This window comes from Tachyglossus aculeatus, chromosome 16, assembly GCF_015852505.1.
Source record: "Tachyglossus aculeatus isolate mTacAcu1 chromosome 16, mTacAcu1.pri, whole genome shotgun sequence".
Lineage (NCBI taxonomy): Eukaryota > Metazoa > Chordata > Mammalia > Monotremata > Tachyglossidae > Tachyglossus > Tachyglossus aculeatus.
Genome location: NC_052081.1, coordinates 40,221,417 through 40,249,371, shown reverse-complemented (window position 1 = coordinate 40,249,371; position 27,955 = coordinate 40,221,417). Strand labels below are relative to the sequence as shown.

Below are 27,955 nucleotides of genomic sequence, written 5' to 3'. Positions count from 1 at the left end.
ATCAATCAATACTATTTACTGAGCTCTTACTCTGTGAAGAGCACCATACTAAACACTGGGGAGGGTGCAATAGATACCCGCTCTCAAGGAGCCTGTGGCCTAATGGAGAAGAAAGACATGAAAATAAATAACAGGTGATGGGAAGAAACGGAATAAAAGGTTTGAATGTAAGTGTTGTGGGGTGAGGGGTGGGCTAGGAATCTGCATGCTTAATTTGAGGACTCACGTGCATAGATAATAATTATGGTATTTATTAAGCGCTTACTATGTGCAAGGCACTGTTCTAAGCGCTGGGGAGGATACAAGGTGATCAGCCTGTCCCACGGGGGGCTCACAGTCTTCATCCCCATTTTCCAGATGAGGGAACCGAGGCCCGGAGAAGTAAAGTGACTTGCCCAAAATCACACGGCTGACAAGTGGCGGAGCCCTGGATTTGAACCCATGACCTCTGACTCCAAATAGATGACTTGATGAGGAGGAAGACAGGGATGGGAGATGAAAGATTCATCAGGGAAGACTTCCTGGAGGAGATTCTATGATTTGAGTAGGGCTTCTGCCCTTATCTGCGACTCCTCTTATCAATTCCACACTGTTTGGGGGGATGAGGTAGGATACCGGTATTTAACAATCACATTCTTTTTTATGGTATTTGATGAGCACTTACTCTGTGCCAGGCACAGGCACTGGGATAGATACAAGCTGCTCAGGTTGGACACAGTCCTTGTCCCACATGGGGCTCACGAACTTAACCCCCATTTTACAGGTGAGGTAACTGAGGCCCAGAGAAGTGAAGTGACTTGCAGAAGGTCACACAGCAGACATGTGAGAGAGCCGGGATTAGAACCAGGTTTTGCTGACGCCCAAGCCCATGCTCTGTCCACTAAGCTACACTGTTTCTCAGGGAAAGAGCATTTTGGGGAATGAGTTGATTTGGTTTTGAGCACTTCCAATTTAGGGGGTGGAGGGGACATGGAGCCTCTAGTTCCCGGGGAAAAAACCCTCCACCTTCCCAGTGGCCACTCAGGAAAAACCCTGGCCGGCCAGTGGTTCCCTAGCAGGAGGGACTCTAACATATTTATTACTCTATTTATTTATTTATTTTACTTGTACTTATTTATTCTATTTATTTTATTTGGTGTATATGTTTTGCTTGGTTGTCCGTCTCCCCCTTCTAGACTGTGAGCCCGCTGTTGGGTAGGGACCCTCTCTAGATGTTGCTAACTTGTACTTCCCAAGCGCTTAGTCCAGTGCTCTGCACACAGTAAGCGCTCAATAAATACGATTGAATGAATGAATGAATTCTAGTGATTCTCTGATTGTTTCCATTCTACAGAACGTGCAATCCAGTGTCAGGCTCCGGACCCCTCCCTGCTGTGCCTTCTACAAAATGGAGAAGGCCTAGGGAGTCAGGAAATGAGAGAGCCATCTGATTGCTTATTGCTGTATTGTACTCTCCCAAGCGCTTAATACAGTGATCTGCACACAGTAAGCGCTCAATAAATGCGACTGAATGAATGAAAGACAAGAATGGTGACTGCTAATTGACCATCCTGGTCCCCCAGGGAGGTCTCTGGCCTGTTGTGAGCCCGCTGTTGGGTACGGACCGTCTCTATATGTTGCCAACTTGTACTTCCCAAGCGCTTAGTACAGTGCTCTGCACACAGTAAGCGCTCAATAAATACGATTGAGTGAATGAATGAATTTTTCCAAGATTTTTTTTTTTTTGGTGGTGGGGGATGTTGAGGGGAGTAGGGAAGGGAATAGGAGCAAAAGGAGGATGAGACTTGAGGCCCGAGGACCCAACTGTGAGCCCACTGTTGGGTAGGGACCGTCTCTATATGCTGCCAAAATGGACTTCCCAAGTGCTCTGCACATAGTAAGCGCTCAATAAATACGATTGAATGAATGAATGAATGAATGGGCCTGCGCTCATCTGCATCATTCCATCATGACCTCACTCCAGCCAGCCAGCCTTGGATGGACAGGGGGTTTTCCTCCTCTTCCTCTCCTGGGAAACGGTTCTAAAAACCTCTCCCCCATCACCTTGTTTTCCCAACCAGAGCTCCCTCTTCCCCATTCCCCCTCCCTTCATCTCTTTCCTTCCGCCTCAGGTGGAAGTTGCAGGATAAGTTGCTTCTTCCTTACAAAGCTCAATCGGAAGAGCAGATGGAGAGAGCAGGTGGGTGCCCGGCCGCCCGCTGCCTAGAATCCGTAGGAATTGGTTTCCTTCCCTCTTCCCAACTCCCTGCTCCCCCTCCGCCCGCACCCAAGGTGGCACAGACCAACATGGTACCCACCCCATCCTGATGAAGACCCCCTCACCCCGACCCTTCCCTTTCAGGTTCCAGCAAGAGGAGGTAAAAGGATAAAAAAAAAACCAAGAAAACAGATCACTTGCCTGGGGTGAGTCCATGGTTAGTTCTGGTGAGTGAATGCAATAATAATAATAATATAGGCATTTGTTAAGCGCTTATTATGTGCACTGTTCTAAGCGCGGGGGGGATACAAGGTGATCAGGTTGTCCCACGGGGGGCTCACAGTCTTAACCCCCATTTTACAGATGAGGCAACTGAGGCTCGGAGAAGCCAAATGACTTGCTCAAGGTCACACAGCAGACATGCGGCAGAGCTGGGATTAGAACCCACGACCTGATTTGCCCTCTGTTTTCCCTGATTCGTTCAATCGTATTTATTGAGTGCTTACTGTGTGCAGAGCACTGTACTAAGCGCTTGGGAAGTACAAGTTGGCAACATCTAGAGACTTTGGGGGAAACGGCACAAATCCCAAGCTCCCAGAAGGGTCATCTGAGGCAGTAGTTCGGATCAGGGGGAGGGTGGATGTATAGGAAAGTCGGGGAGAGGCCGGAGTTACAAAAGGGAGTCCTCTGTCAGGCTTGGGAGGCTGAAGGACCTGGGGTGCGGAGGGGAGGAGGGAGAGACTTGAATGAAAACTTCTCAGAGTTTGTGGAAGGGATCGTGTCTACAAATTCTATTGCATTGTACTTCCCCAAGCACTTAGTACAGTGCTTTACACACAGTAAGCGCTCAGTAAATACCATTAATTGAGTGATTGATTGGGACAAACAAAGATGATCAACTATGCATTCATTCATTCATTCAATCGTATTTATTGAGCGCTTACTGTGTGCAGAGCACTGTACTAAGCGCTTGGGAAGTACAAGTTGGCAACATATAGAGATGGTCCCTATCCAACAGCGGGCTCACAGTCTAGAAGATGGCATTTATTAAGCGCTTATTATGTACAAAGCACAGTTCTAAGCGCTGGGGTAGATACAAGGTAATCAAGTTGTCCCACGTGGGACTCACAGACTTAATCCCCATTTTCCAGATGAGAGAATTGAGGCCCAGAGAAGTTAAGTGACTTGCCCAAAGTCATATAACTGACAAGTGGCAGAGCCGGGATTTGAACCCACGACCTCTGACTCCGAAGCCCGGGCTCTTTCCACTGATGCGGGCCTGGAGTCCTCACACTAAGGCCCAGGCTTTGGAGTCAGAAGTCATGGTTTCAAATCCTGGCTCCGCCAACTGTCAGCTGTGTGACTTCGGGCAAGTCACTTCACTTCTCTGTGCCTCAGTTACCTCATCTGGAAAATGGGGATTAAGACTGTGATCCCCCCGTGGGACAACCTGATCACCTTGTAACCTCCCCAGCGCTTAGAACAGTGCTTTGCACATAGCAAGCGCTTAACAAATACCATTATTATTATTATTAAGGAGTGGAAAGGAGGCCAGAGTGGGAATCCTGAGGCAGTGAGTGATCAGGAGACGCCGTCCCTCGCTGCGGTGCAGGAAAGGGGGACGAAGCATCTTTTAAGTCTCTCTAGTACCCCCGGCCCTCTCCCCCCGACCCAGAAACTTCAGCCTCCCTTTTCCAGGGACTCAGTTGCTCTGCGTGTGGGGGGACGTTGGTCTGCAATGATGACTACCTGGGGGAGGGAAAATCCTTCAAGGAGACGGGCTCCCTTCCTCCAACCCCGGAGCTTGCAGCCTTTTTCAAAAAACTTGGCTGGTGGGAGGGCGGGTATTGTGGGCAATGGAAGAATGGAGGCAGAAATGGATGGAAAGTGACAGGAAGAGACGGGAGGAGAGTGGAGAGAAGAGCGGGAGGGTGGGATTAGAGAGGAAAGGATGGGAAGGGGGGAGGGAAGAGGAAAGAAGATTAGGGGAAGGAGGAGTGTGTGGGGAAGACCTGTATGGAAACTAGGACCGAGTCCCACGGTACGGGTCAGCTGCGGCCTCCCCCGGATCACCACCTCCACCATCTTCACCGTTATCGTCACCATCGTCGACACCATATGTTCAGCACTTCCTGCGCCTAGGGCATCATCCTAGGCACCTAGGGAACAAACAACAAGAGCTAAAAACGGGACCCCTGTTCTCGAGGAGCTCACGGTTCTATCGAAGGCGACGGCTGGGCACAAACTGCCAGATATGCAATAGAGTTAGAGAAGAAGAAAAACAAAGACGAGCAACTAAATGGATAGATGGATCACAAGACAAACAGACGACCACATGAGTTCTGGGGAGGTTGATGGAGTGGCGTGACTGGGAGGGTGCGGGTTGGCAGGGAACGCTTCCTGGAGAAGGTGATTTTTTTAGGAGGTTTTGTAAGTTGGTGGGAGAGGGAAGTGGGAAAAGGCCCTGGGGGGCCTTCTGTCCGTGAATGTCCTTTGACCTGTTGGGGGAAGAGGGAGTGGGAGGGGAGAGGAGAAAGGGAGCTGGTAAGGAAGCAGAGAGGAAAGATTAGAAGGAAAGGGCAGGGTTGGAGAGGAAGCGGGATGGGAAGGGACTCGAGATTTGACTGGCTGTTGCTCTGAAAAATTCATAAAGAACAAAATGTGAGCAGGCCAAGAGGAGAGACTCAAGTGTATGTAAATGTGTGCAGATGAGACTTCAAGACTAAACTGATGAGATGCCACGGAGCCACCCTTCGTGCCCCGAGCCTTTCCGTGCCGTCCCCATCTCCGTCCCCGGGGGATTCTGAGCCGGAGAGGAAGGAACCGGCTCCCCTCAGAGCTACCTTGGCTGGCATCCAGCCCCCCTGGCCTCCCATAATCATAATAACAATCGTGGGATTTATTAATCTGGCCTCCTCTGCAGAGGAGCTGGAGGCAGCTGGAGCTGAACGGCTGGCTCAACGGACGGTTCCCGCCGTACCTGAGAAGCAGCGTGGCCTAGTCAGAGTCAGAGGGCCTGGATTCTAATGCCGACTCCGCCGTTTGTCATTCATTCCGTCAGTCGTTCGTTCCATCGTATTTATTGAGCGCTTACTGTGTGCAGAGCACTGTACTAAGCGTCCGTGGAAAGAGCCCGGGCTTTGGAGTCAGAGGTCACGGGCTCAAAATCAGGCTCCGCCAATTGTCGGCTGTGTGACTTGGGGCAAGTCACTTCACTTCTCTGGGCCTCAGTTCCCTCATCTGTAAAATGGGGGTGAAGACTGTGAGCCCCACGTGGGACAACCTGTTCACCTTGTAACCTCCCCAGCGCTTAGAACAGTGCTTTGCACATAGTAAGTGCTTAATAAATGCTATTATTATTATTATTATTATTAAAATACAACAGAGCCCAGTGCTTAGAGCAGTGCTTGGCACATAGTAAGCGCTTAACAAACGCCATCATTATTTAGAGGCATGATCTTTGCCCACAATGAGCTTTCTCTCTCTCTCTTTCTCTCCCCCTCCCTCTGTATATCTCCATCCAACTCACTATCTCTGGGAGAAAGAATCTTCATTAGCAAATCTTCCAGGGGCTTTTTTGGGTGCTTATTTTTTCTTGGTATTTGTTCAACGCTTACTATATGCCAGGAACTATACTAAGCTCTGGGGTAGAAACAAGATAATCAGGTTAGATTAGAAGCCAGGTCCTCTGCCTCCCATTCAGTGGTGGTTATTAAATGCTTAGCGTGGGCAAAGCACTGAGAGAAAATACACGGATGAGAATTTGGCCCAATCCTTGACCCCCGAGGTACCTGCAACCCACTAAATATGTGGAGGGGAAAGGTTTGGAGAAGAACACATAGGATTAAAAAATCAAAACCACATAAAGGTCAAGTTGAGGCCCTCAGGGAAAGTTCCAAGGGGTTCTTGCCCCAAGTCACACGGCGGACAAGTGTCGGAGCCGAGGATTAGAACCCACGACCGAAGTAAGTCCGGGCTCTGTCCCCTCTCCAGGCCAGGCTGCTTCTCATTTGGTGGGGCCCAAGGGAAGGGGGGGTAATAATAATAATAATAATAATGGCATTTATTAAGCGCTTACTATGTGCAAAGTACTGTTCTAAGCGCTGGGGAGGTTACAAAGTGATCAGGTTGTCCCACGGGGCGGGGGCTCACAGTCTTAATCCCCATTTTACAGATGAGGTAACTGAGGCCCAGAGAAGTGAAGTGACTTGCCCAAAGTCACACGGCTGACAAGTGGCAGAGCCGAGATTTGAACCCATGACCTCTGACTCCAAAGCCCGGGCTCTTTCCACTTAGTCACACTGCTTAAGCGCTTGGGAAGTCCAAGTTGGCAACATATCGAGATGGTCCCTACCCAGCAGCGGGCTCACAGTCTAGAAGGGGGAGACGGACAACAAAAACAAAACATATTAACAGAATAAAATAAATAGAATAGTAAATATGTACAAAAACGTATATGTTGTACATAGTAAATATGTTCGTGTTTGAAAGCAGGGGAGGAAAGGCCATTGGAGAGCAAACAGTTGAAGATGGCAGTCAGGGAGGAAAGAAAAGAGGGGACAAGTGCTTTATAACGATGGCATTTATTAAGCGCTTACTATGTGCAAAACACTGTTCTAAGCGCTGGGGAGGTTACAAGGTGATCAGGTTGTCCCACGGGGGGCTCACAGTCTTAATCCCTGTTTTACAGATGAGGGAACAGGCACAGAGAAGTGAAGTGACTTGCCCAAAGTCACACAGCTGACAAGTGGTGAAGCCCCGGATGTGCTTTGATAAGAAGGTGTAAAGAGTTGGGGTTTGAGGCGCAGGTGGAGGGGCTGGATTTTGAGAGCTGGAAATCCCCTCTTGAAATCCAGTTTGATCCAGTCTCACAGCCAACAACAGTTGCCTATTTCGTCGCTACGCCTTGGAACTCCCTCCCCCTTCCTATCCTAGATGCTTCCTAGAGAAGCAACACGGCCTGGTGGATAGAGCACGGGCTTGGGAGTCAGAAGGTCAAGGGTTCTAATCCCGACCCCACGACTTGTCTGTTGGGGTGACCTGGGGCCAGTCACTTCACTTCTCTGTTCCTCAGTTACCTCATCTGTAAAATGGGGATTGAGATGGCGAGCCCCGTGGGGGACAGGGACTGGGTCCAACTCCAGTTGCTTGTATCTACGTGTCGTGTCGTGTGTGTGTGTCGTGTGTGTGTCATGTGTGTGTGTCATGTGTGCCTCTGCCCGGCCGGGGCTTCGTTCGGGGGAAAGGAAGCTCCCCGGGGGGGGCGGGGCGGCTGCCGTCGCTAGGCAACGGCGGGGCAGGGACCGGAGGGAGAGGAAGGGGAGGAGGAGGAGGAGAGAAGAGGAGGAGGAGGAGGGAGGAGGAGAGGGGAGGAGGAGTAAGAGGGGAAAGAGGAGGAGGGAGAAGGAGGAGGGAGGAGCAGGAGCAGGAGAGGAGAGGAAGGAGGAGAGAGGAGGAGGAGCAGGAGGGGAAGGAGGAGAGGGAGGAGGAGCAGGAGGGAGAGGAGGAGGGGGAGAAGGAGGAGCAGGAGGGGGAGAAGGAGGAGCAGGAGGGGGAGAAGGAGGAGAGAGGCGGAGGAGAGGCAGGAGGGAGAGGAGGAGGGGGAGGAGGCGAGAGGAGGGAGAGGAGGAGGAGGAGAAGGAGGAGGAGAAGGAGAGAGGAGGAGGAGAGGGAGGAGGAGAGGGAGGAGGAGGAGCAGGAGGGAGAGGAGGAGAGGGAGAAGGAGGCGAGAGGAGGAGGGGGAGAGAGGAGGAGGAGGAGAGGGAGGAGGAGGGAGAGGAGGGGGAGAAGGAGGGAGAGGGACGAAGAGGAGGAGGAGCAGGAGGGAGAGGGAGGAGGAGGAGGAGGGAGAGGAGGAGAGGGAGGAGGAAGGGAGAGGAGGAGGAGGGGGAGAAGGAGGAGAGGAGGGGAAGGAGGGAGAAGGAAGAGAGGGGGAGAGAGGAGGAGAGAGGGAGAGAGGAGGAGGAGGAGGAGGAGCAGGGGCCGAGGTCTCCGGAGCCGCCCATCCGGGGAGCCGCCGCGGGGCTGGTCCTGGGGGGTCTGTGGGTGCCGGCGGGGGGCCGGCTGGGGGGCCTGCTCCCGGGGCTGAGCCCGCCGGGGCCACCCGAGCCCCAGCAGGAGCGGGCCCCCCGCCGCCCCCCGGGCCCGGCCCCCCCATCCACGAGTCCCTGCCCGTGTTCTCGTCCTCGTGATCCGGGAGCCCCCGGCACCAGGGCCGCTCCGTGCACCGGGCCCACGGCACCGGGCCCCACTGGGACCCCAAGGCCTCCGCCGGCTTCCCCAGCCGCCGCCACATACACCACCCCCCCCCCCCCCCCCCCGGACCACCTGGGCTCCTGCTTCTACCCCCAGCTCGGGCCCTACAGCTCCAGGGACCCCCGAGGCCTGGAGGAACACATGACTCGGCTCAAGGCGGCCGCCATCGGTAAGGGCCCCATCCCCATCTCCATCCCCATCATCTCCATCCCCATCCCCTCCCTTCATCACCCTAACAACGATAACGGCATTTGTTAAGCGCTTACCATGTGCCAAGCACTCTTCACCTCTCCTCTCCCCCTGGAGTCCCCCTCCCCCTCGGCCCCATCCCTCTCCCCCTCTCGTAGTAATAACAACAACAACGATGGCCTTTGTTAAGCGCGTACCATGTGCCAAGCACTCTTCCCCTCTCGTAGTAATAACAACAACGGTGACACTTGTTCAGCGCTCACCAGGTGCCAAGCAGCGGGGTGGATACCGGGTCATCAGGTGGTCCCTCGTGGGGCTGACGGTCTTAATCCCCGTTTTCCAGATGAGGGAACTGAGGCCCAGGGAAGCAAAGTGACTTGGCCCGGGTCACACAGCGGACGAGCGGCCGAGGCAGAATTAGAACCCACACCCTCTGAGCCCCAAGCCCGGGCTCTTGCTACTAGGCCTTGGCGCTTCTCTCGCCTCCCCTCTCCCCACCTTTCCCCCCCTCATTCATTCATTCGTATTTATTGAGCACTTACCATGTACAGAGCACTGTACTGAGTGCTTGGGAACTACAAATCGGCAACAGAGACGGGCCGTACCCAACAACGGGCCTACAGTCTAGAAATTCATTCATGCATTCAATCGTATTTATTGAGCGCTTACTGTGAGCCTCCAGATCACTCTTACTAGGCGCTTGGAAAAGCACAATTCAGCAACAGGTATAGACGATCCCTGCCCACAACGGGCTCATAGTGTAGAAGGGGGGAGACAGACAACAAAATAACTAGACAAGCATAACTAGACAAGCTTTTAGACTGTGAGCCCACTGTTGGGTAGGGACTGTCTCTATATGTTGCCAACTTGTACTTCCCAAGCGCTTAGTACAGTGCTCTGCACACAGTAAGCACTCAATAAGTACGACTGATGATGACGATGATGAAGAGCCCGGGCTCGGGAGTCGGAGGTCCCGGGTTCTAATTCCGAGTCTGCCGCTTGTCAGCTGTGTGACTTGGGGCAAGTCACTTCACTTCTCTGGGCCTCAGTTACCTCATCCGGAAGATTGTGAGCCCCAGGTGGGACAACCTGATCACCTTGTATCCCCCCCACCCCGCGTGCTTTGCGCATAGAAAGCGCTTAACAAATACCGTTATTATTATCGTTATGTCGGACCCAGTCCCCGTCCCACACGGGGCTCACGGTCTCAACCCACTTTCCAGATGAGGTCATTGGGGACCAGGGAAGGGAAGCGATGCGTGGCGGAGCCCGGATTAGAACCGGAGCGCTTCCGATCCCGCGGTCCCTCCCCGGTCGCCCCCGCTGACCCCGGGCCCCCCGCCCGCCCCTAGGTACGGGGCCCACGGAGCCACGTACAGATACAAGAGTGCCACGGGACGGAGCCTGCCCCTCTTCTACATCTACGACTCTTACCTGCCCCCTCCGGAAGCCTGGGCCCACCTGTTGACGCCCTGGGGCTCCCACTCGGTCCGCCGCACCCCCTACGACGGCGTGTTCATCGCCCTGCTGGTGGAGGAGGCCCACAAGCGCGACATCCTGACGGCCGGCTTCGACGGCATGTACACGTACTTCGCCTCCAACGGCTTCTCCTTCGGCTCGTCCCACCGGCACTGGCAGGCGGTGAAGGGCTTCTGCGACGCCCACAACCTGCTGTTCATCCCCAGCGTGGGGCCGGGCTACGCGGACACCGGCGTCCGGCCCTGGGACAGCCACGGCACCCGCAACCGCGTCAACGGCGAGTGCTACGAGACGGCCCCGCAGGCCGCCCTGACCGTCCGGCTGGAGATCGTCTCCATCACCTCCTTCAACGAGTGGCACGAGGGCACCCAGATCGAGACGGCCGTGCCCAAGAAGACCGTGACCCGCCTCTACCTGGATTACCTGCCCCACCGACCCAACCTCTACCTGCAGCTGACGCGCCGCTGGGCCGAGCGCTTCGACGAGGAGAAGGAGCGGTGGCTCGTGTGACCACCCTCCGGCCCCGGCCCGACACCCTCCTGCTCCGGGAGGGCCGGCGGTGGAGGTGAAACCGGCGGGGAGGCCGGTCACAGGCGGGGGGAGGGCCTGAGGGAAACTGAGGCAGCGACCCAGTGCCGCGGTATCGGGGTGGGGAGAAAAAACGAAGCAAAAAAAAAAAAATCCTTTCTAGACTTGAACTCTGTAGCTGAATGCTGGATTTGGTGTCTGTGGTGTTTCATTCAACAGTCGCTCTCCTCCTGAAAAGGAGAGGTCAGGGTTCCCGGCCCGGCCTGCACCCCGGTGTCCCTTTCATTCATTCATTCAATCGTATTTACTGAGCGCTTACTGTGTGCAGAGCACTGTACTAAGCGCTTGGGAAGTACAACCAGCCCCCGTGTCCCGGCTCGCTCCCTCCGTCGCCACAGACGGACGGATTACTGGGCCGGATGGACCGTCGGTTGGAGCCGGGTGCTGCCGTGGAAAGGCCAGTGGGCACATGGATTCTCCCAAGGCCGGGAGAGTTCAGGCAGTTCCTTGACGGGGGATCTCTTCCAGGTTGAAGTTTCCCTCATCACCTATCCTGAAGCTTTGAAACCCTCCCGGCCTCCCAGCTCCCATCCCGTTTTGTCCTTCCAGGCAGGGTGTTCAGCGTCGGCCAAATTTCATTCGGAGGTTTGGGAAAGCTTCGGGTTCTCGTCCTTAATCCAAAATCGTGGACCGCAAACTAGGCACGCTCGCCGCCACCGGGCCAGTAGGTGCCGTGGAGGGAGAATTTGGGACCCCCATGTTTAAGGAGAGGGGCAGCGGCGGGTGGAGGGAGCAGAAAGCAGATCCCTGAATAACTACGGCATTTACCAGCTTTCATTTTCTGTGTCTCCTCCTCGCACATCCCCCTCTGTTTGCACAAATCTCGGTGAATTACTCCCACCTCCCAAGGCCATTTACAGTGCCATTGGGATTTGTATAAAATAAAGAGAGACGTGCAGTGTCCTGTTGGCCCAAGTAAGTGGATCTCTCGCTATCACCTTGGACAGAGTGCTCTCCGGGACCAGCCTCAGCCTGTGAGAGGCAACAAGTCGATTCGGTGCTGTGGAGCAGAGGGAAGGACTCAAATATTTATTAAGCGCTTGCTCTGCACTGAGCATTTGTTGGCAGACACGTCCCCTGGCCCCTTACAGCCTACAGGGGAAGACAGACGTCGATAGAAACGTCGCGGAGACGTACGTATGCGCTGTGGGGCTGAGGGAGGGGTGAATAAATCAAGGGCAACATAGAAGGGAGTGGGAGAAGAGGGAAATGAGGGCTCAGTCTAGGAGATGTGCTTTTTAGGAAGACTCAAAGCGGGAACCACAAATTGCAAGCCACTCGCAGGGAGATTATGCCCTCGGGGGCTTTTATTGCATCGGAGTTCCAACCCGGAACAGGCGAACGCAGATTTGGTCATTTGTGTCTCTCCGCTGGGTCGCTGCCGCTCGATCCCTAAGGGGAGGCAGGGAAGGAGACACCCCTTCACAGCCAGAGACTCTACTTATCGATTCCCCTCTCCAGACCACGACTAGCCAACCCTAAAGGGACGTCCTGACGCTAGGGCTGGCTCCAGAAAACACAAGGGATTGTCGAACCCGGAGCCCACCTCTAGCCTGAGGATGGGGAAAGAATAATTAGTACCGTTGTATTTGTTAACCCTGTATCAGACGCAGTTTGAAGCGCTGGGGTAGATCCAAGTTAATTGGGTTGGCTACAGTCCCCGAACCCACGGGGCTCATGGTCTAAATCGGTAGGAATCATCATTTTACTTGCCCAAGGTCGCACATCAGGGAGAGCCGCAATTCGAACCCAGCCCCGGGCTCCTTCTCCTCGGCCAGCCAAACTGCATCTTGTTACTCTGTACGTGCCGAACTTTCCAGTTACGGAGCGGGACGCCGGGGCCCGGGCGTGCCGTCCCCCCGGAACCGCGCGTAAAGACGCGACGGTCAGCCTAGTTGCCAACCGAGGCCGCCCCGGGAATCTTCCCAGTGCTCCCAGGAAGGTCTCTAGATGAGAATTCGGCTGAAAGGCTTCTCCCAACAAACCCGACGGGAGCCTCGCATCGTGCCGCTTTAATTGGGGAGGGCGACGAGACCGAGGTGGGACCCTGCTCTGCTGCAGCACGGGACGGCTTTGGCCAGCCTCACCCCCCGCTTCGGGCTAGGGCGTGGGGCGGGCTGACTTACTTGAACAACTCCCCCAAAGAGCAGGGCTGAGCTCTAGACAACCGGCTCCGCCGACCTCATCGAACGAGGCCGCAAGACCCCCAAAGGCACACGGTGCCTGGCAAGACGACCTTGACCCCGCTGGATTCTGATGCTAAGGGCGGGATTCCTTGGACGGCTGCAAACCGTACTTTCTCTGGAGAACGTCGGCCGTCTCGGTCAGGGCGCTGTGGAGAGAAGCGGAAGACGGTAAGCTCTGCCCCCCCTAATCCCATCGCCAATCGCGCCAGCCGCGCCGACACAGCACAATCCCCCCCCGGCCACGGCGGCTGGGGGAGGCCCGCGGAAATGGCTAACGGTACCGACGGCACCCGTTAAGTGCCTACTGCGTGCGTCAAACACCGTTGTGAGCGCTGGAATAGACACGAGTTAACCGGGTTGGACGCAGTCCCTGTCCCACGTGGGGCTCCCGCTCTTCATCCCCGTTTTACAGGTGAGGTAACTGAGGCTCGGAGACGTGCCCCGGGTCACACAGAAGACGTGGTGGAGCCGGGATTAGAACCCAAGTCCTTCAGACTCCCAGGACCAAGCTCTATCCCCTAAACCACCCAGCTTCACTGCCTGGGAGGAGGCGGAGCTGCTCTAGTCTGCTTTCTGGCATCTCCTGCCCCAACCTGAGCACCTCTATGGGCGGGGCACTGTACTAAACGACCGAGAGAGCGGCTGCGCGGGAAGAACTCTCTTCCACACCCTGTACCCTCCACGGCGTACACCGAGACCCCCGGGAGTCCCGGCTCCAAATTCACCCATCAGCCCCAGGATATGGAGCCATTTCATTCACTCATTCAATCCTATTTACTGAGCGCTTACTGTGTGCAGAGCACTGTACTAAGCGCTCGGGAAGTACAAGTTGGCCATATTTTACACACACCGAAGCGTGGTCCCCCGACAAGGGAACGAAGTCCGTCTGCTTGGCAGGGAAGGGAGAGGTCGATGGCTCTGAATGAGCCCAGACCCTCCCCTGGACAGCCGGAGAGGGGAACGTGAGGAGGCGAGGCCGGCCTGCTTTTCCCAACAAGAAAGTGGAGCTCTTTTTGCCCTCTCCCCCTCGTCCCCCTCTCCATCCCCCCATCTTACCTCCTTCCCTTCCCCACAGCACCTGTATATATGTATATATGGTTGTACATATTTATTACTCTATTTATTTATTTATTTTACTTGTACATATCTATCCTATTTATTTTATTTTGTTAGTATGTTTGGTTTTGTTCTCTGTCTCCCCGTTCTAGACTGTGAGCCCACTGTTGGGTAGGGACTGTCTCTATATGTTGCCAATTTGTACTTCCCAAGTGACGTCCTGAAGAGGGAAGAGGTGACGTCCTGATTCCCCAAGATGCCCGCCCGCCCGCCCGCCCGGCCCGCCCACCTACCAGCCCGGCCGGATGATGCTGAACTCGCCGGGGACGGACAGGTCCACCACGGTCGAGCCCAGGCGACATTCGGGGCTCTGGACGTCTCCGATCGGCCCCCCGTCGACGATCAAGGATAACTGAGGCCACAGGTCCTGGAACTCCTGAGAGAGAAGATCATCATCATCATCATCAATCGTATTTATTGAGCGCTTACTGTGTGCAGAGCACCGTACTCAGCGCTTGGGAAGTACAAATTGGGAACATACAGAGACAGTCCCTACCCAACAGTGGGCTCACAGTCTAGAAGGGGGAGACGGAGAACAAAACCAAACATACTAACAAAATAAAATAAATAGAATAGATATGTACAAGTAAAATAAATAGAGTAACAAATATGCACAAACATATATACATATATACAGGTGCTGTGGGGAAGGGAAGGAGGTAAGATGGGGCGGATGGAGAGGGGGACGAGGGGGAGAGGAAGGAAGGGGCTCAGTCTGGGAAGGCCTCCTGGAGGAGGTGAGCTCTCAGTAGGGCCCTGAAGGGAAATGGAACAAAACGTGTTCTTCTCCTCCACCCCATCAGTCCACCGTTTTGGCTACTGCCTGGGCAGAACTCCGTGCTGGACGCTTGGAGAAGGGACAAGAGTCGAAGGATGGTATTTCTTAAGCCCCTGGGAGAGCCTGCCAAAGAACCAACAGAAACGCTCTCTATCCTCAAGGAGCTTACAACCCAGCAGAACCCGCAGACCCCAAACTAAATTCCGGATGCGGGATTTAAACACGAGCATTGACGGCAAACAGCAGGGTTAGGCATCTGGGCCTTCAAAGAGATTCCAATCTAACGGGAAAGACGCCCGGGCTTCGGGGGATGTATAGGCGACCGCTATGGTAACAGAACCAATGTTAAACGCAAGTGGATAAATCGTTAACTTAAGAAACAAGGGCATCGTGGGGGTTGAGGGAGACGGGCAGCCCTTACCGCGACGGTCAGGGAGCTGGCTTGCGAGCTGACGTTGGCACTGGTGAGGGCCAGGGGGCCGGAGAACTTCTGGACCAGCTGCTGCATGAAGGCGTGGCGGGGGATCCGGATGCCCACCAGCTGCAAGCCGGAGGAGAGAGGGGGTCGGCGGAGAGGCTTGGGTGAAAATCGACCCTTCATCTATCAATTTCAGGAGCTATCGTTCTAGCAGAGCAGGTGAGACACTTAAAATCCACTACAGGTGGTGGGGGGAGAAAGCGACTAAAGGCGAGAACCACCTAAGTGGGAATTTAAGGCAGGGTGGAAGGGCTGAAACAGAGGTAGGTAAAGGAGACGTGATTTCTTAAGGGCTCTGAAGGTGGGGGGATGGTAAATCATCATCAATCGTATTTATTGAGCGCTTACTGTGTGCAGAGCACTGTACTAAGCGCTTGGGAAGTACAAGTTGGTAAATCTTCCCGATCATGGGTCTCACCTCCTCCAGGAGGCCTTCCCAGACTGGGCCCCTTCCTTCCTCTCCCCCCTCCATCCCCCCCATCTTACCTCCTTCCCTTCCCCACAGCACCTGTATATATGTATATATGTTTGTACATATTTATTACTCTATTTACTTTATTTGTACATATCTATTCTATTTTATTTTGTTAGTATGTTTGGTTTTGTTCTCTGTCTCCCCCTTTTAGACTGTGAGCCCACTGTTGGGTAGGGACCGTCTCTGTATGTTGCCAATTTGTACTTCCCAAGTGCTTAGTCCAGTGCTCTGCACATAGTAGGCGCTCAATAAATACGATTGATTGATTGATTGGGCTCAAACGGCCTTTTAAAAAAGTGTCAGCTTTCACCCCAAGGGAGAGAGCAACCATTAAAAGAGAAAACACAATGTCTTTCCACCACAGCGGTGCTCATTTCAGACAGATAAATATCCCGATGCCTCTCCAGTCCTCCCAAGGCGGTTTCAATGTGAGTCCGGTTTTCCAAACGTAAGGCCGTCCACAGCCCGACCTCTCCCATCAGCACCAGATACCTACTTCGGCGAAGAACGGAAACTCCGAATCCAAATCCGCTTGCTTTGTCCCGCCAGAGCGGCGAGGGGGTAAGCGCACGACGAGTACGACGGGATGAGGGAAAGCAGGCCACGGCAGCCCGGGGCGCGGAGGGGCTGGAAAGGGGCGCGAGCCAACAACTTACGGGGGTGAAAGGGTTGAGGTGGCGGCTGAGCTGGTGGGATCGCTCCATCACCAGGGTCACCGGGCCGGGCAGCAGGTCCTGCAGCAGCTCCCGGGGAACCCTCACTACGCAGAACCTGCTCGGGAAAGGCGGCAGGCTCAGCCCGGAGCCCCGGCCCGCCCTCCCGGAGGCCGCGACCTCCCATATTCTATTTATTTTACTTTGTTAGTAGGTTTGGTTTTGTTCTCTGTCACCCCCTTTTAGGCTGTGAGCCCACTGCTGGGCAGGGACCGTCTCTATATGTTGCCAACTTGTACTTCCCAAGCGCTTACTACAGTGCTCTGCACACAGTAAGCGCTCAATAAATACGATTGATGATGATGATGATGACCTCAGGCGGGCTCCCCCCTCTACCCCTTCCGCCAGCTCTCCAAAGTGCTCTGCACCATCATCATCATCAATCGTATTTATTGAGCGCTTACTATGTGCAGAGCACTGGACTAAGCGCTTGGGAAGTACAAATTGGCAACATATAGAGACAGTCCCCACCCAACCTCTGCACATAGTAAGCGCCCAATAAATACGATTGATTGATTGATTCAAAGATGGTCACTGGCTCCAAAGCCCCCTGAGCAACGAATGCTGGACATCAAAGGGACAAAATGCCTCACGAGGGAAGGATGGTCAGGCCCGGCTTCTCCTCAGCCCACCCCCCCTTGTCCCCGGAAGGTCCCCAACGGGAGATGCCCCACTTGGTGGGAATCAATCAATCAATCAATCAATCGTATTTATTGAGCGCTTACTGTGGGCAGAGCACTGGACTAAGCGCTTGGGAAGTACAAGTTGGCAACATTTAGAGACAGTCCCTACCCAACAGTGGGAAGGATGCACCTGCATAGAAGTATGACTGTGAGCCCACTGTTGGGTAGGGACTGTCTCTACATGTTGCCAACTTGTACTTCCCAAGCGCTTAGTACAGTGCTCTGCACACAGTAAGCGCTCAAAAAATACGATTGATGATGATGTATGAACATATTTATTACCCTATTTTATTTGTACATATTCATTCTATGTATTTTGTTTTGTTAATACGTTTTGTTTTGTTGTCCGCCTCCCCCTCCTAGACTGTGAGCCCGCTGTTGGGTAGGGACCGTCTCTGTGTGTTGCCAACTTGGACTTCCCAAGCGCTTAGTCCAGTGCTCTGCCCACAGTAAGCGCTCAATAAATACGACTGAATGAATGAATGATCCCGGCTCTGGCTGGATTCACCTTGGGCAAGTCACTTCAATCAATCAATCGTATTTATTGAGCGCTTACTGTGTGCAGAGCACTGGACTAAGCGCTTGGGAAGTACAAGTTGGCAACATATAGAGACGGTCCCTACCCAACTGTGGGCTCACAGTCTAAAAGAGGGAGAAGTCACTTTGTCCTGACGACTTGACACCTGCCCACATGTTTTGTTTTGTTGTCCGTCTCCCCCTTCTAGACTGTGAGCCCACTGTTGGGTAGGGACCGTCTCTATATTCATTCATTCAATCGTATTTATTGAGCGCTTACTGTGTGCAGACCACTGGACTAAGCGCTTGGGAAGTCCAAGTTGGCAACATAGAGAGATGGTCCCTACCCAACAGCGGGCTCACAGTCTAGAAGGGGTAGACAGAGAACAAAACAAAACATATTAACAAAATAAAATAAGTAGAATATGTACAAGTAAAATAGAGTAATAAATCCGTACAAACATATATCCATATATACAGGTGTTGTGGGGAAGAGAAGGAGGTAAGGCAGGGGGGATGGAGAGGGGGAGGAAGGAGGGGGCTCTATATGTTGCCGACTTGGACTTCCCAAGTGCTTAGTACAGTGCTCTGTACACAGTAAGCGCTCAATAAATACGAGTGAATGAATGAATGAATTCTCTGGGCATCAGTTACCTCATTCTGGCAAATGGGGATTACATCCTACTCCCTCCTACTTACGAGTAGGGGCCCCGTGTGGGAAAGAGGATGTGTCAGGCTTGACTGTCTGGTATCTAACCCACTGCTAAGTACAGAACTTGGCACGAAGTATGCACTTAAGTGTCAAATACTGATTGACTGATTGATTGATTAAGTTCCATTTTAAAAAAGGGAGGAGGAGGCAAAGTAGGATCTCTTCTTGTTAATGGGGGCATCAAGAACCAGGTAATGATACCTTTGGCGTGTTGAGCACTTCCTAAGCAGCAAGAACTGTGCTAAGCACTGAGATAATAATAATAATAGCATTTATAAAGCGCTTACTATGTGCAAAGCACTGTTCTATGCACTGGAGTAATAATGCTGGCATTTGTTAAGCGCTTACTATGTGCAAAGCACTGTTCTAAGCGCTGGGAAGGTTCCAAGGTGATCAGGTTGTCCCACGGGGGGGGGGGGGGGAGCTCACAATTTTAATCCCCATTTTACAGATGAGGTAACTGAGGCACAGAGAAATTAAGTGACTGGCCCCAAGTCACCCAGCTGACAGTTGGCAGAGCTGGGATTTGAACCCGTGACCTCTGACTCCAAATCCCGGCCGCTTTCCCTTGAGCCACAGCATAACAGTCCAGTCAGACACAGCCCCCATTCCAGGTGGGCCTCACAGCCTGAAAGAGTGGGCATTTTATCCCCATTCTGCGGACGAGAAAACCGAGGCGTAGAGGAGTCGGGCGGCTTGCCCAACTGTGATCCAGCAGGCGAGTGGCAGGGCGGGGTTAGATAATAATAATAATAATAATGATGGTATTTATTAAGCGCTTACTACGTGCACAGCGCCGGGGAGGCTACAGAGTGATCAGGCTGTCCCACAGAAGGCTCACGGTCAATCCCCATTTTCCAGATGAGGTCACTGAGGCACAGACAAGTGAAGGGACTTGCCCAAAGTCACACAGCTGACAACTGAACCTGGGTAGGGACGGTCTCCATGTGTCGCCGACTTGGCCTTCCCAAGCGCTTAGTCCGGTGCTCTGCACGCGGTAAGCGCTCAATCAATACGATTGATTGATTGATCGTTGATTGACCCCAAAGCCCAGGCTCTTTCCACCGAGCCCCGCTGCTTCTCCCCGTCCCGGCCCCCGGCCGGTGCCCACTCCCCTAGACCCTAGGGGACGGAGGGGACGGGGGGTGTCGGTGTCCCCTGACCTGTAGACGTCGGCCACGCTTCCCAGACAGAGGGCGAGGGGCTTGTGGCCGCCGCGCCCCTTGATGCGGTAGACGTCCCCGAGCGCGGCCGAGCTGAGCGCGGAGCAGGCCAGTCCGTACAGCGTGTCCGTGGGCACCGCGATGACGCCGCCCGCCCGCAGGGCAGACACCGCCAGGCCCACCGCCTCCCGCCAACCTGTGGAGGAGACACGCCGGGGGGCCCGGGGGCCGTTACTACGGGAAAAACGTCCTCCCTGCAGGCCTCGGGGACCCTCTCCCCTGCCCCACCAGACTTCACGCTGCTGCCTGGATGATCGATCTACAGGGACTGTGTCCGACCCGACTGGCTTGGATCCACTGCAGCGTTTAGGACAGTGCTTGGCACCTTCTCTTGTCTCCCCCTTCTAGACTGGGAGCCCACTGTTGGGTAGGGACCGTCTCTAGATGTTGCCAACTTGGACTTCCCAGGCGCTCAGTACAGTGCTCTGCACACAGTAAGCGCTCAATAAATGCGATTGAGTGATTAACGAATACCATTAAATAAAAAAGGGGGAGCTGGGATTGAATAATAATACTAATGATGGCATTTGTTAAGCGCTACGTGCCAAGCACTGTTCTTAGCACTGAGGGGGATACAAGGTAGTCAGGTGGTCCCACGCGGGGCTCACAGTCTTCACCCCCATTTGACAGATGAGGGAACTGAGGCGCAGAAAACTGAAGTGACTTGCCCGAGGTCACCCAGCTGACGAGTGGCGGAGCCGGGACTCGAACCCACGACCTCCGACTCCCAAGCCCGGGCTCTCGCCACTGCGCGGTGAATGAATGGGAGAAGCAGCGTGGCGCAGGGGCAAGAGCCCGGGCTTGGGAGTCGGGGGTTCGAGTCCCGGCTCCGCCACTCATCAGCTGGGTGACCTCGGGCAAGTCACTTCTATGGGCCTCAGTTCCCTCATCTGTCAAATGGGGATGAAGACTGTGAGCCCCACGTGGGACAACCTGATTCCCTTGTATCCCCCCCGGCGCTCAGAACAGTGCTTTGCACATAGTAAGTGCTTAACAAATACCATCACCATTATTATTATTAAGGAAGCAGGCGCCCGGCCGTCTCCACCTGGCCGTCACCAGCAGGGGGCGCGAGGCCCCCCCCGTCTCACCCGACCGTCACCAGCAGAGGGCGTGCGCCCTCCCCCCCGTCTCCGCCTGGCCGTCACCAGCAGGGGGCGCGCGCCCCCCGTCTCCACCTGACCATCACCAGCAGATGGCGCGCGCCCCCCGCCTCCACCTGACCATCACCAGCAGAGGGCGCACGCCCCTCCTCGTCTCCGCCTGGCCGTCACCAGCAGGGGGCGCGCGCCCCCCGTCTCCACCTGACCATCACCAGCAGATGGCGCGCGCCCCCCGCCTCCACCTGACCGTCACCAGCAGGGGGCGCGAGCGCCCCCCCCGGTCTCCACCTAGCCATCATCAGCAGAGGGCGCGCGCGCCCCCCGGTCTCCGCCTGGCCGTCACCAGCAGGGGGCGCGAGCGCCCCCCCGGTCTCCACCTAGCCATCACCAGCAGGGGGCGCGCGTCCCCCCGTCTCCGCCTGACCGTCACCAGCAGGGGGCGCGAGCCCCCCCATCTCCACCTGACCGTCACCAACAGGGGGCGCGAGCCCCCCCGTTTCCACCTGACCGTCTCCAGCAGGGGGCGCGCCCCCCATCTCCACCTGACCATCACCAGCAGAGGGCGCGCGCGCCCCCCGGTCTCCGCCTGGCCGTCACCAGCAGGGGGCGCGCGCCCCCCGTCTCCGCCTGACCGTCACCAGCAGGGGGCGCGCGCCCCCCGCCTCCGCTGGGCCATCACCAGCAGAGGGCGCGCGCGCCCCCCCCGGTCTCCACCTGGCCGTCACCAGCAGGGGGCGCGAGCCCCCCCCCGTCTCCGCCTGACCGTCACCAGCAGGGGGCGCGAGCCCCCCCCCGCCTCCACCTAGCCATCACCAGCAGAGGGCGCGCGCGCCCCCCGGTCTCCACCTAGCCACCACCAGCAGGGGGCGCGCGTCCCCCCGTCTCCGCCTGGCCGTCACCAGCAGGGGGCGCAAGCGCCCCCCCGTCTCCGCCTGACCGTCACCAGCAGGGGGCGCGCGCCCCCCCGTCTCCACCTGACCATCACCAGCAGAGGGCGCGCGCGCCCCCCGGTCTCCGCCTGGCCGTCACCAGCAGAGGGCGCGCGCGCCCCCCCCGTCTCCACCTGACCATCACCAGCAGAGGGCGCGCGCGCCCCCCGGTCTCCGCCTGGCCGTCACCAGCAGGGGGCGCGAGCCCCCCCGGTCTCCACCTAGCCATCACCAGCAGGGGGAGCGCGCGCCCCCGCCCTCCCCCTGCGCGCGCCCGCGCCTCCCTCCCGCCCCCCCCCCCACGCCGCCCCGTTCCGCCGGACCTTCTCGCCCCCGGACGGCGTCCTCTCCGGGAAGCCTGAGCAGGCGCGGGCCCCCCGCCGGCGGGTCGGGCCCGGTAGCGTCGCTCAGACCCCTCCAGGCGGCGGCAGCGGCTGCGGATCCCAACCCGGGCCGCGGCGGCGACGGCGCCATCCCCGGCGCTCCCCTCCGCCGGCCGGAAGTGACGACACGGCGCCGAGGCCCCGCCCCCTCGTCGGCCTCTTAAAGGGCCCGCGCCCGCCTGCAGGACCCCACGCGAGCGCCAGGGGGCGGCGGTGAGCGCGGAGGCATAAAAGGGGGGCGGGAAGGGCAGGGCCGTCAGCGGAAGATGGAGCCGAGCCAGGATTCCCAGAGGTCACCGGGGCAGCCCTGGCATCCCCCGCAAAGGATGCTGGGAGGGAGGGCAGGGGCAGCCAAGGGCTCGCAAAGGCTGCTGGGAGGGAGGGCAGGGGCAGCTCAGGACTATTCATTCATTCAATTGTATTTATTGAGCGCTTCCTGTGTGTGCAGAGCACTGTACTAAGCGCTTGGGAAGTCCAAGTTGGCAGCATAGAGAGACGGACCATCTTTCTGCCAAACAGCGGGGCTCAGGGGAAAGAACCCGGCCTTGGGAGCCCCAGGTCATGGGTTCGAATCCCCACTCCGCCTCCTGTCAGCTGGGTGGCTTTGGCCCAGTCACGGCTCTAGGCCTCAGTCACCTTATCTGTAAAATGGGGATAATAGTAATGGCACTTATTAAGCGCCCACCATGTGCAAAGCACTGTTTTAAAGGCTGGGGAGGTTATAAGGTGATCAGGTTGTCCCATGGGGGGGCTCCCAGTCTTCATTCCCCTTTTACAGATGAGGGAACTGAGGCGCAGAGAAGTGATAACAATAGTAATGATAGCATTTATTAAGCGCTTACTAGGTGTAGAGCACTGTTTTAAACGCTGGGAGGTTACCAGGTGATCAGGTTGTCCCACGGGGGGGCTCCCAGTCTTCATTCCCCTTTTACCGATGAGGGAACTGAGGCACAGAGAAGTGATAACAATAGTAGTGATAGCATTTATTAAGCGCTTACTAGGTGCAAAGCACTGTTTTAAAGGCTGTGGAGGTTACAAGGTGATCAGGTTGTCCCACGGGGGGCTCCCAGTCTTCATTCCCCTTTTACAGTTGAGGGAACTGAGGCACAGAGAAGTGATAACAATAGTAATGATAGCATTTATTAAGCGCTTACTATGTGCAAAGCACTGTTTTAAAGGCTGGGGAGGTTACAAGGTGTTCAGGTTGTCCCACAGGGGGCTCCCAGTCTTAATAATAATAATGGCATTTATTAAGTGCTTACTATGCGCAAAGCACTGTTCTAAGCGCTGGGAGGGTACAGGATGATCGTGTTGTCCCACATGGGGCTCACAGTCTTAATCCCCATTTTACAGATGAGGTAACTGAGGCCCAGTGAAGTGACTTGCCCAAAGTCACACAGCTGACAAGTGGCGGAGCAGGGATTTGATTCCCCTTTTACAGATGAGGGAACTGAGGCACAGAGAAGTGATAACAATAGTAGTGATAGCATTTATTAAGCGCTTACTAGGTGCAAAGCACTGTTTTAAACGCTGGGGAGGTTACAAGGTGATCAGGTTGTCCCACGGGGGGCTCCCAGTCTTCATTCCCCTTTTACAGATGAGGGAACTGAGGCACAGAGAAGTGATAATAGTAATGATAGCATTTATTAAGCACTTACTAGGTGCAAAGCACTGTTTTAAAGGCTGGGGAGGTTACAAGATCATCAGGTTGTCCCCTGGGGGGGGCGCTCACAGTCTTCATCCCCATTTCACAAATGAGGTAACGGAGAAGTTAAGTGATTTGCCCAAACTCACACAGCTGCCAATTGGCAGAGGAGGGATTTGAACCCATGACCTTTGACTCCAAAGCCTGGGCTTTTTCCACTGAGCCGCGCTGCTTCTCCCAGGACGAAGCCTGGGAGCCCCACATGGGACACTCTGATCCCCTTATATCCTCCACAGTGCTTGGCACATAGTAAATGCTTAACAAATGCCATTATTACTATCTTTCTGTTTTGGTCCCACAGCGCCCCAGATGCTGGAAGCACCATCCTTGCAAGTGCTGCCCAGGTGAGTGCATTGAAGGGGGGAGAACTAGAGAAGCAGCGTGGCTCAGGGGGAAGAGTCCGGGTTTGGTCAGAGGTCATGGGTTCTAATGCCGCTCTGCCGCTTGTCAGTTGGGTGACTTTGGGCTAGTCACTTCTGGGCCTCAGTTACCTCATCCGTAAAATGGGGATGAAGACTGTGAGCCCCATGTGGGACCACCTGATTACCGTGTATCCCCCCCCCCCCCCCCCAGTGCTTAGAACAGTGTTGGGACATAGCAAGGGCTTAACAGATGCCGTCATTATTAACTAGAGAGAGGGGACAGCGGGGAGGGGTGTGTTTGAAACTCACCAAGGCCTTGTCCCCGTCCCCAGCCCACCCTCGCCTCAGAGCGTCTAAAAGCCCTTGAGCAGAGGCAGCAACATCTCCTGGAGATCATCGCCACGTGTGAGAAAATGCTGCAAGACCTGAAGAGCCTGCTCCACGATGAGGATTCCTCCCTGGTCAGTGGCCACGGCCATTTAGGAGCGAGTGGGTGGGAAAGAGAAGAGAATTCAACCCTTAACTTGGCCCTCAAGACCCTGGGCTCCCTATCAATGTATCCTTTTTTTTTTCCTCTCACCTGTTTAGTCTTCTGATGCTTCAACCAGAAGCCTCTCACCTGAGCAAGAAGCAGCTTCTCCCCTCAGCCCTGCCGACGGGAACAATCTTCCACCAGGGCCTGGTGCTACAAAGCCTTGAGAAAGGATCTCTGGATGCAGGTTATCACTGCACCTGGAACCTCATCCAGAATCTCCACCTCTTCCCCTGTCCCCCCCCTGAATAGGCTGTCTCAATTGCGCTGTGGACCCGAGTGTTAAAATAAATGGCAAACCTTATATTGTGGCTGTGGTGGGTTTCAGTCCTGGTTCTGAGGGGACTTGAGGCCCGGAAAAAGGGGGCAACTGGTGTCTCATTAATAGGATGGGCTTTAAAATCCACCCTCAGCTGAGAGATGCAGCTGCATGCTAAGAAGTTGGACCCCAATCTTACCCTTGGAAGGGTAGGGGGTGTGGTACTTGTTAAGAGCCTGTGCTGGATCCCGGGGAAAACCAGATAGTCGTCATCCCCTCCTTTAAGGCAGGGGGAGGAGAAGAGGGAGAAGGGTCTGACCCCTAAAATTGGTGGGAAGAAGTTGAAGGAGGCTGAGGAATGAGCTTAGCAGAGCCGGCTGCTGCTGAGGAAAAACACCACTGACACCAGCAGATTTAAATAAGCATTTAATTAGGATTCCATTAGTATTAATATTGCTTCTTCAATTAAAAGTTAAATTTCCACTTAGCAGATCGTAAAGTACAATATTAACTTTATACAAAATGAGCAGTTAAGCAAACACCATTATTTCACATTCTTCAAAAATACAAATTCATATTTACTTTTTTGGATTTGGAGGTTTCTTCCTTTGGAAGTACTGAACCTGTAACTAACGTTTTTCACATCGCTCAGTGGAAAGTCGGATGTTACCGTGTCTCGGGTTTAAGTCAGTTCCTTCAGTAGAGACAGTCAGTCCTGGGAAAATCATGTTGTGTTTTGAAAAATCACTGCCAGGATTGCCCAGCTGGGAGTATGCATGCATTGAGGGGGGCGGTCAGGCAAAATAGAAAAAGCTGAGAAGGCCCCCTTCTTTCCTGCAGAAGCAGTGATGGGAGATGGTTTAGAATATGCCTGGAAAGAGCAGAGAAGTGAACCAATGCAGGAAACTGCAGTTACCTTCTCATTCCTCTTCCCCCTAGTTCAAAATGCTACAAAAATGGATGTGGGGTGGGAGAGAGCTACAGCTCTAAGCAGACACCAGGACCCCAGAATTCCAGGGACCCCACTGACTGCAGCCTGGGATTCTCAACCAGTTGGGGTGAGCCAGGATATTGTCAAAAAAACCCAAAACACACATCCCCTTGAGTTTGCTAGGCAAGCTTCTGGTAAGAAAAGAGTAGAAACTGCATTCAGGAGACATGGTGTCTGTGGCAGAACCGATTTTTGGTCTGGCTGGCACCCCCCCCCCCCCAGATAGGATGGCACGTGCTCTTACACCAACTCAAAAACACAAGCTTTGACTCTGTACACGATCGTATAAACAGCCGGTTTAACTTGCGTTTATTTCAGTGTAAACAAGAAAATTCACCTCCAGAATGGGTGAGACAAGATGGCAGAGTTAAGGGTGGGCTGGGCCCCAATCAGTGTGATGGCCCGTTACTGACAAACTCAAATGGGCTGGGGAGATGGAGCTTAAGTACATACACACAAAACCAATCAGAAATATGTAGCATTCCCTTTTTTCCTCCTAACTCAATAAGGAAGGGCCCCATTACAAGTCAACTGCCCATTTGGTCAGTGAAGAGTTCCATTTTGCCCGTAGCCTTTTAAAATGGAATGCTTTTTTTCTTTTTCCCCAATCCCTCCGACTGGGGAAAATGCCAGTCGGAGTCCAAATTCCGCTTTGACTAGACCACACAGAGGGGGATTTCATATTAAGCCCACCTGTGGTGTGGCAACTCATTTCAACCACGCACCAGAGGAAGGATGCGGAGGTGGGGCTGAGTTCACTTTTCCGCTATACATTTCTGATTGGTGACACGGGAACGGCCTCACGAACCATCACACGATACTGCTGCGGTTGCAAAGAAGAGAGATCACCGGTTCGGACGCTCCATTGCAATCTTTAGAACAAGACCCTGGATGTGACTGAAGATGTGAGTTGTAAAAAGCCTGATGTATCGGCCCTCAAGATGATGGGTTCCTTTGCTATAGGCTTTGCTGGTTAAGGTCAGGTGTGGGGAGAAGAAGGATGCACCGCAGCTGGGAAACAGAAGGGGAAAGTTCCTCCTCCCCTTGGCAACCGGGCTAGGGGAAAGAGGCGGACGGACGGCTCTTGAGAAAGTTTGAGAGCCGCTCCTTCCAGGGAGGCGACAGGAGGAGGATTTGCATAGATTGGTCGGGTGCTAAGGATGCATAAATCGTGTGTATCGCACAGACAGGGCAGTGTACTCCGGGACTGAGCGAGGGTCCGTAGCGGGGCCTCGGGGACCCCGACGCTAGCGAGCTACAAGTATTGCACCAAGGTAAGTGCTTTTCCTTTTCACACCTTGAAGGGCTTTTTACTCAAGAGCAAAAAATAAAACTTTGTGGAAAGTATATACAAAAGAAATTGCAGCAATCGGGTTAACGATAAAATAACCTAAAGTGCTTTTTTATTTTATTTTTTTAAGAAATGATGATCTGCACCCCTCTCTCTGGACACCTTCGGCACTGAACAAGACCTCGCCTAGGTGGACTCCCTAACTGGGCCCTCGCCAGTCTCCCCCAAGCCTACAGACCCACCTGGAAATGTGTTGGGGGGGAAGGGAGCGGGGTGCTCCCCTCTCCTGCTGGGGTTTGGGGGGGAAGAGAAGGGGAGGGGAGGGTACCACTGCAGATCAGCAGCTAGCCCTGCCCCAGCCACGCCAGTGAGGATCCTGCTCCTCGGGCCACGGCTGGGGCTCACGTACCGTGAACACCTTCTGGAGGGGTGTCATGAGAGGCCAGGGTAGAGCCCCCCGACCTTGCTGCCGAAAGCAGCAGGATCAGATGGGTGGAAAGTCAAGGGGGAACAAGGGTAGACTGCATCCTCCCGTCCCCCAGCTCCTTGGCAGGAATGTCTCCCAACTTTGCCCTCAGAAGCTCTCCTCCCACCTCACCTCAGGATGTAGCCGAAGGGTGGGATCCCAAGGGACTGCGCGTTGGGAGGGGATGGGGTGAGAGGAGAGCCTCCCCGGGGGCCCCAGACTCTCTCCCCTGCGCTTGCAAACCAAATAGATATCCACCAAAGGGCATTTCAATCCTCCCTCGCCAGCTGCCTTGCCACTGGTAGCCCAGGGCTGGTTGAGGTTACTATTGACAGGTAGCAGCTGG

At 54.8% G+C, this 27,955-nt stretch overlaps 2 protein-coding genes across 4 annotated transcripts; one reads left to right on the top strand and one right to left on the bottom strand.

Annotated features, from left to right (window-relative positions):
- The first annotated feature begins 102 nt into the window (after positions 1–102).
- On the top strand, positions 103–10,852 carry MANEAL (mannosidase endo-alpha like). The gene is made up of 5 exons (XM_038758631.1): positions 103–134; positions 2,112–2,179; positions 3,873–4,041; positions 8,397–8,621; positions 9,994–10,852. The coding sequence occupies exons 1-5, from the start codon at positions 103–105 to the stop codon at positions 10,628–10,630; spliced, it is 1,131 nt and encodes a 376-aa protein (XP_038614559.1). The 3' UTR covers positions 10,631–10,852.
- A 1,141-nt stretch (positions 10,853–11,993) lies between these two features.
- Positions 11,994–22,094, bottom strand: YRDC (yrdC N6-threonylcarbamoyltransferase domain containing). Of its 3 annotated transcripts, XR_005454365.1 has the most exons (7): positions 21,944–22,094; positions 19,529–19,724; positions 16,398–16,512; positions 15,210–15,329; positions 14,244–14,386; positions 12,835–13,040; positions 11,994–12,100 (listed from the first exon to the last, which is right to left on the bottom strand). XR_005454365.1 is itself a non-coding variant. In XM_038757919.1 (6 exons), exons 1-6 carry the CDS (start codon positions 22,092–22,094, stop codon positions 12,968–12,970), a joined length of 798 nt encoding a protein of 265 aa, XP_038613847.1. In that variant the 3' UTR covers positions 11,994–12,967. The 3 variants fall into 3 exon arrangements, 2 of the variants coding, with proteins under 2 accessions (XP_038613847.1, XP_038613848.1); XM_038757919.1 differs by having other exon boundaries at positions 11,994–13,040; XM_038757920.1 differs by lacking the exon at positions 15,210–15,329 and having other exon boundaries at positions 11,994–13,040.
- Positions 22,095–27,955: the final 5,861 nt, after the last annotated feature.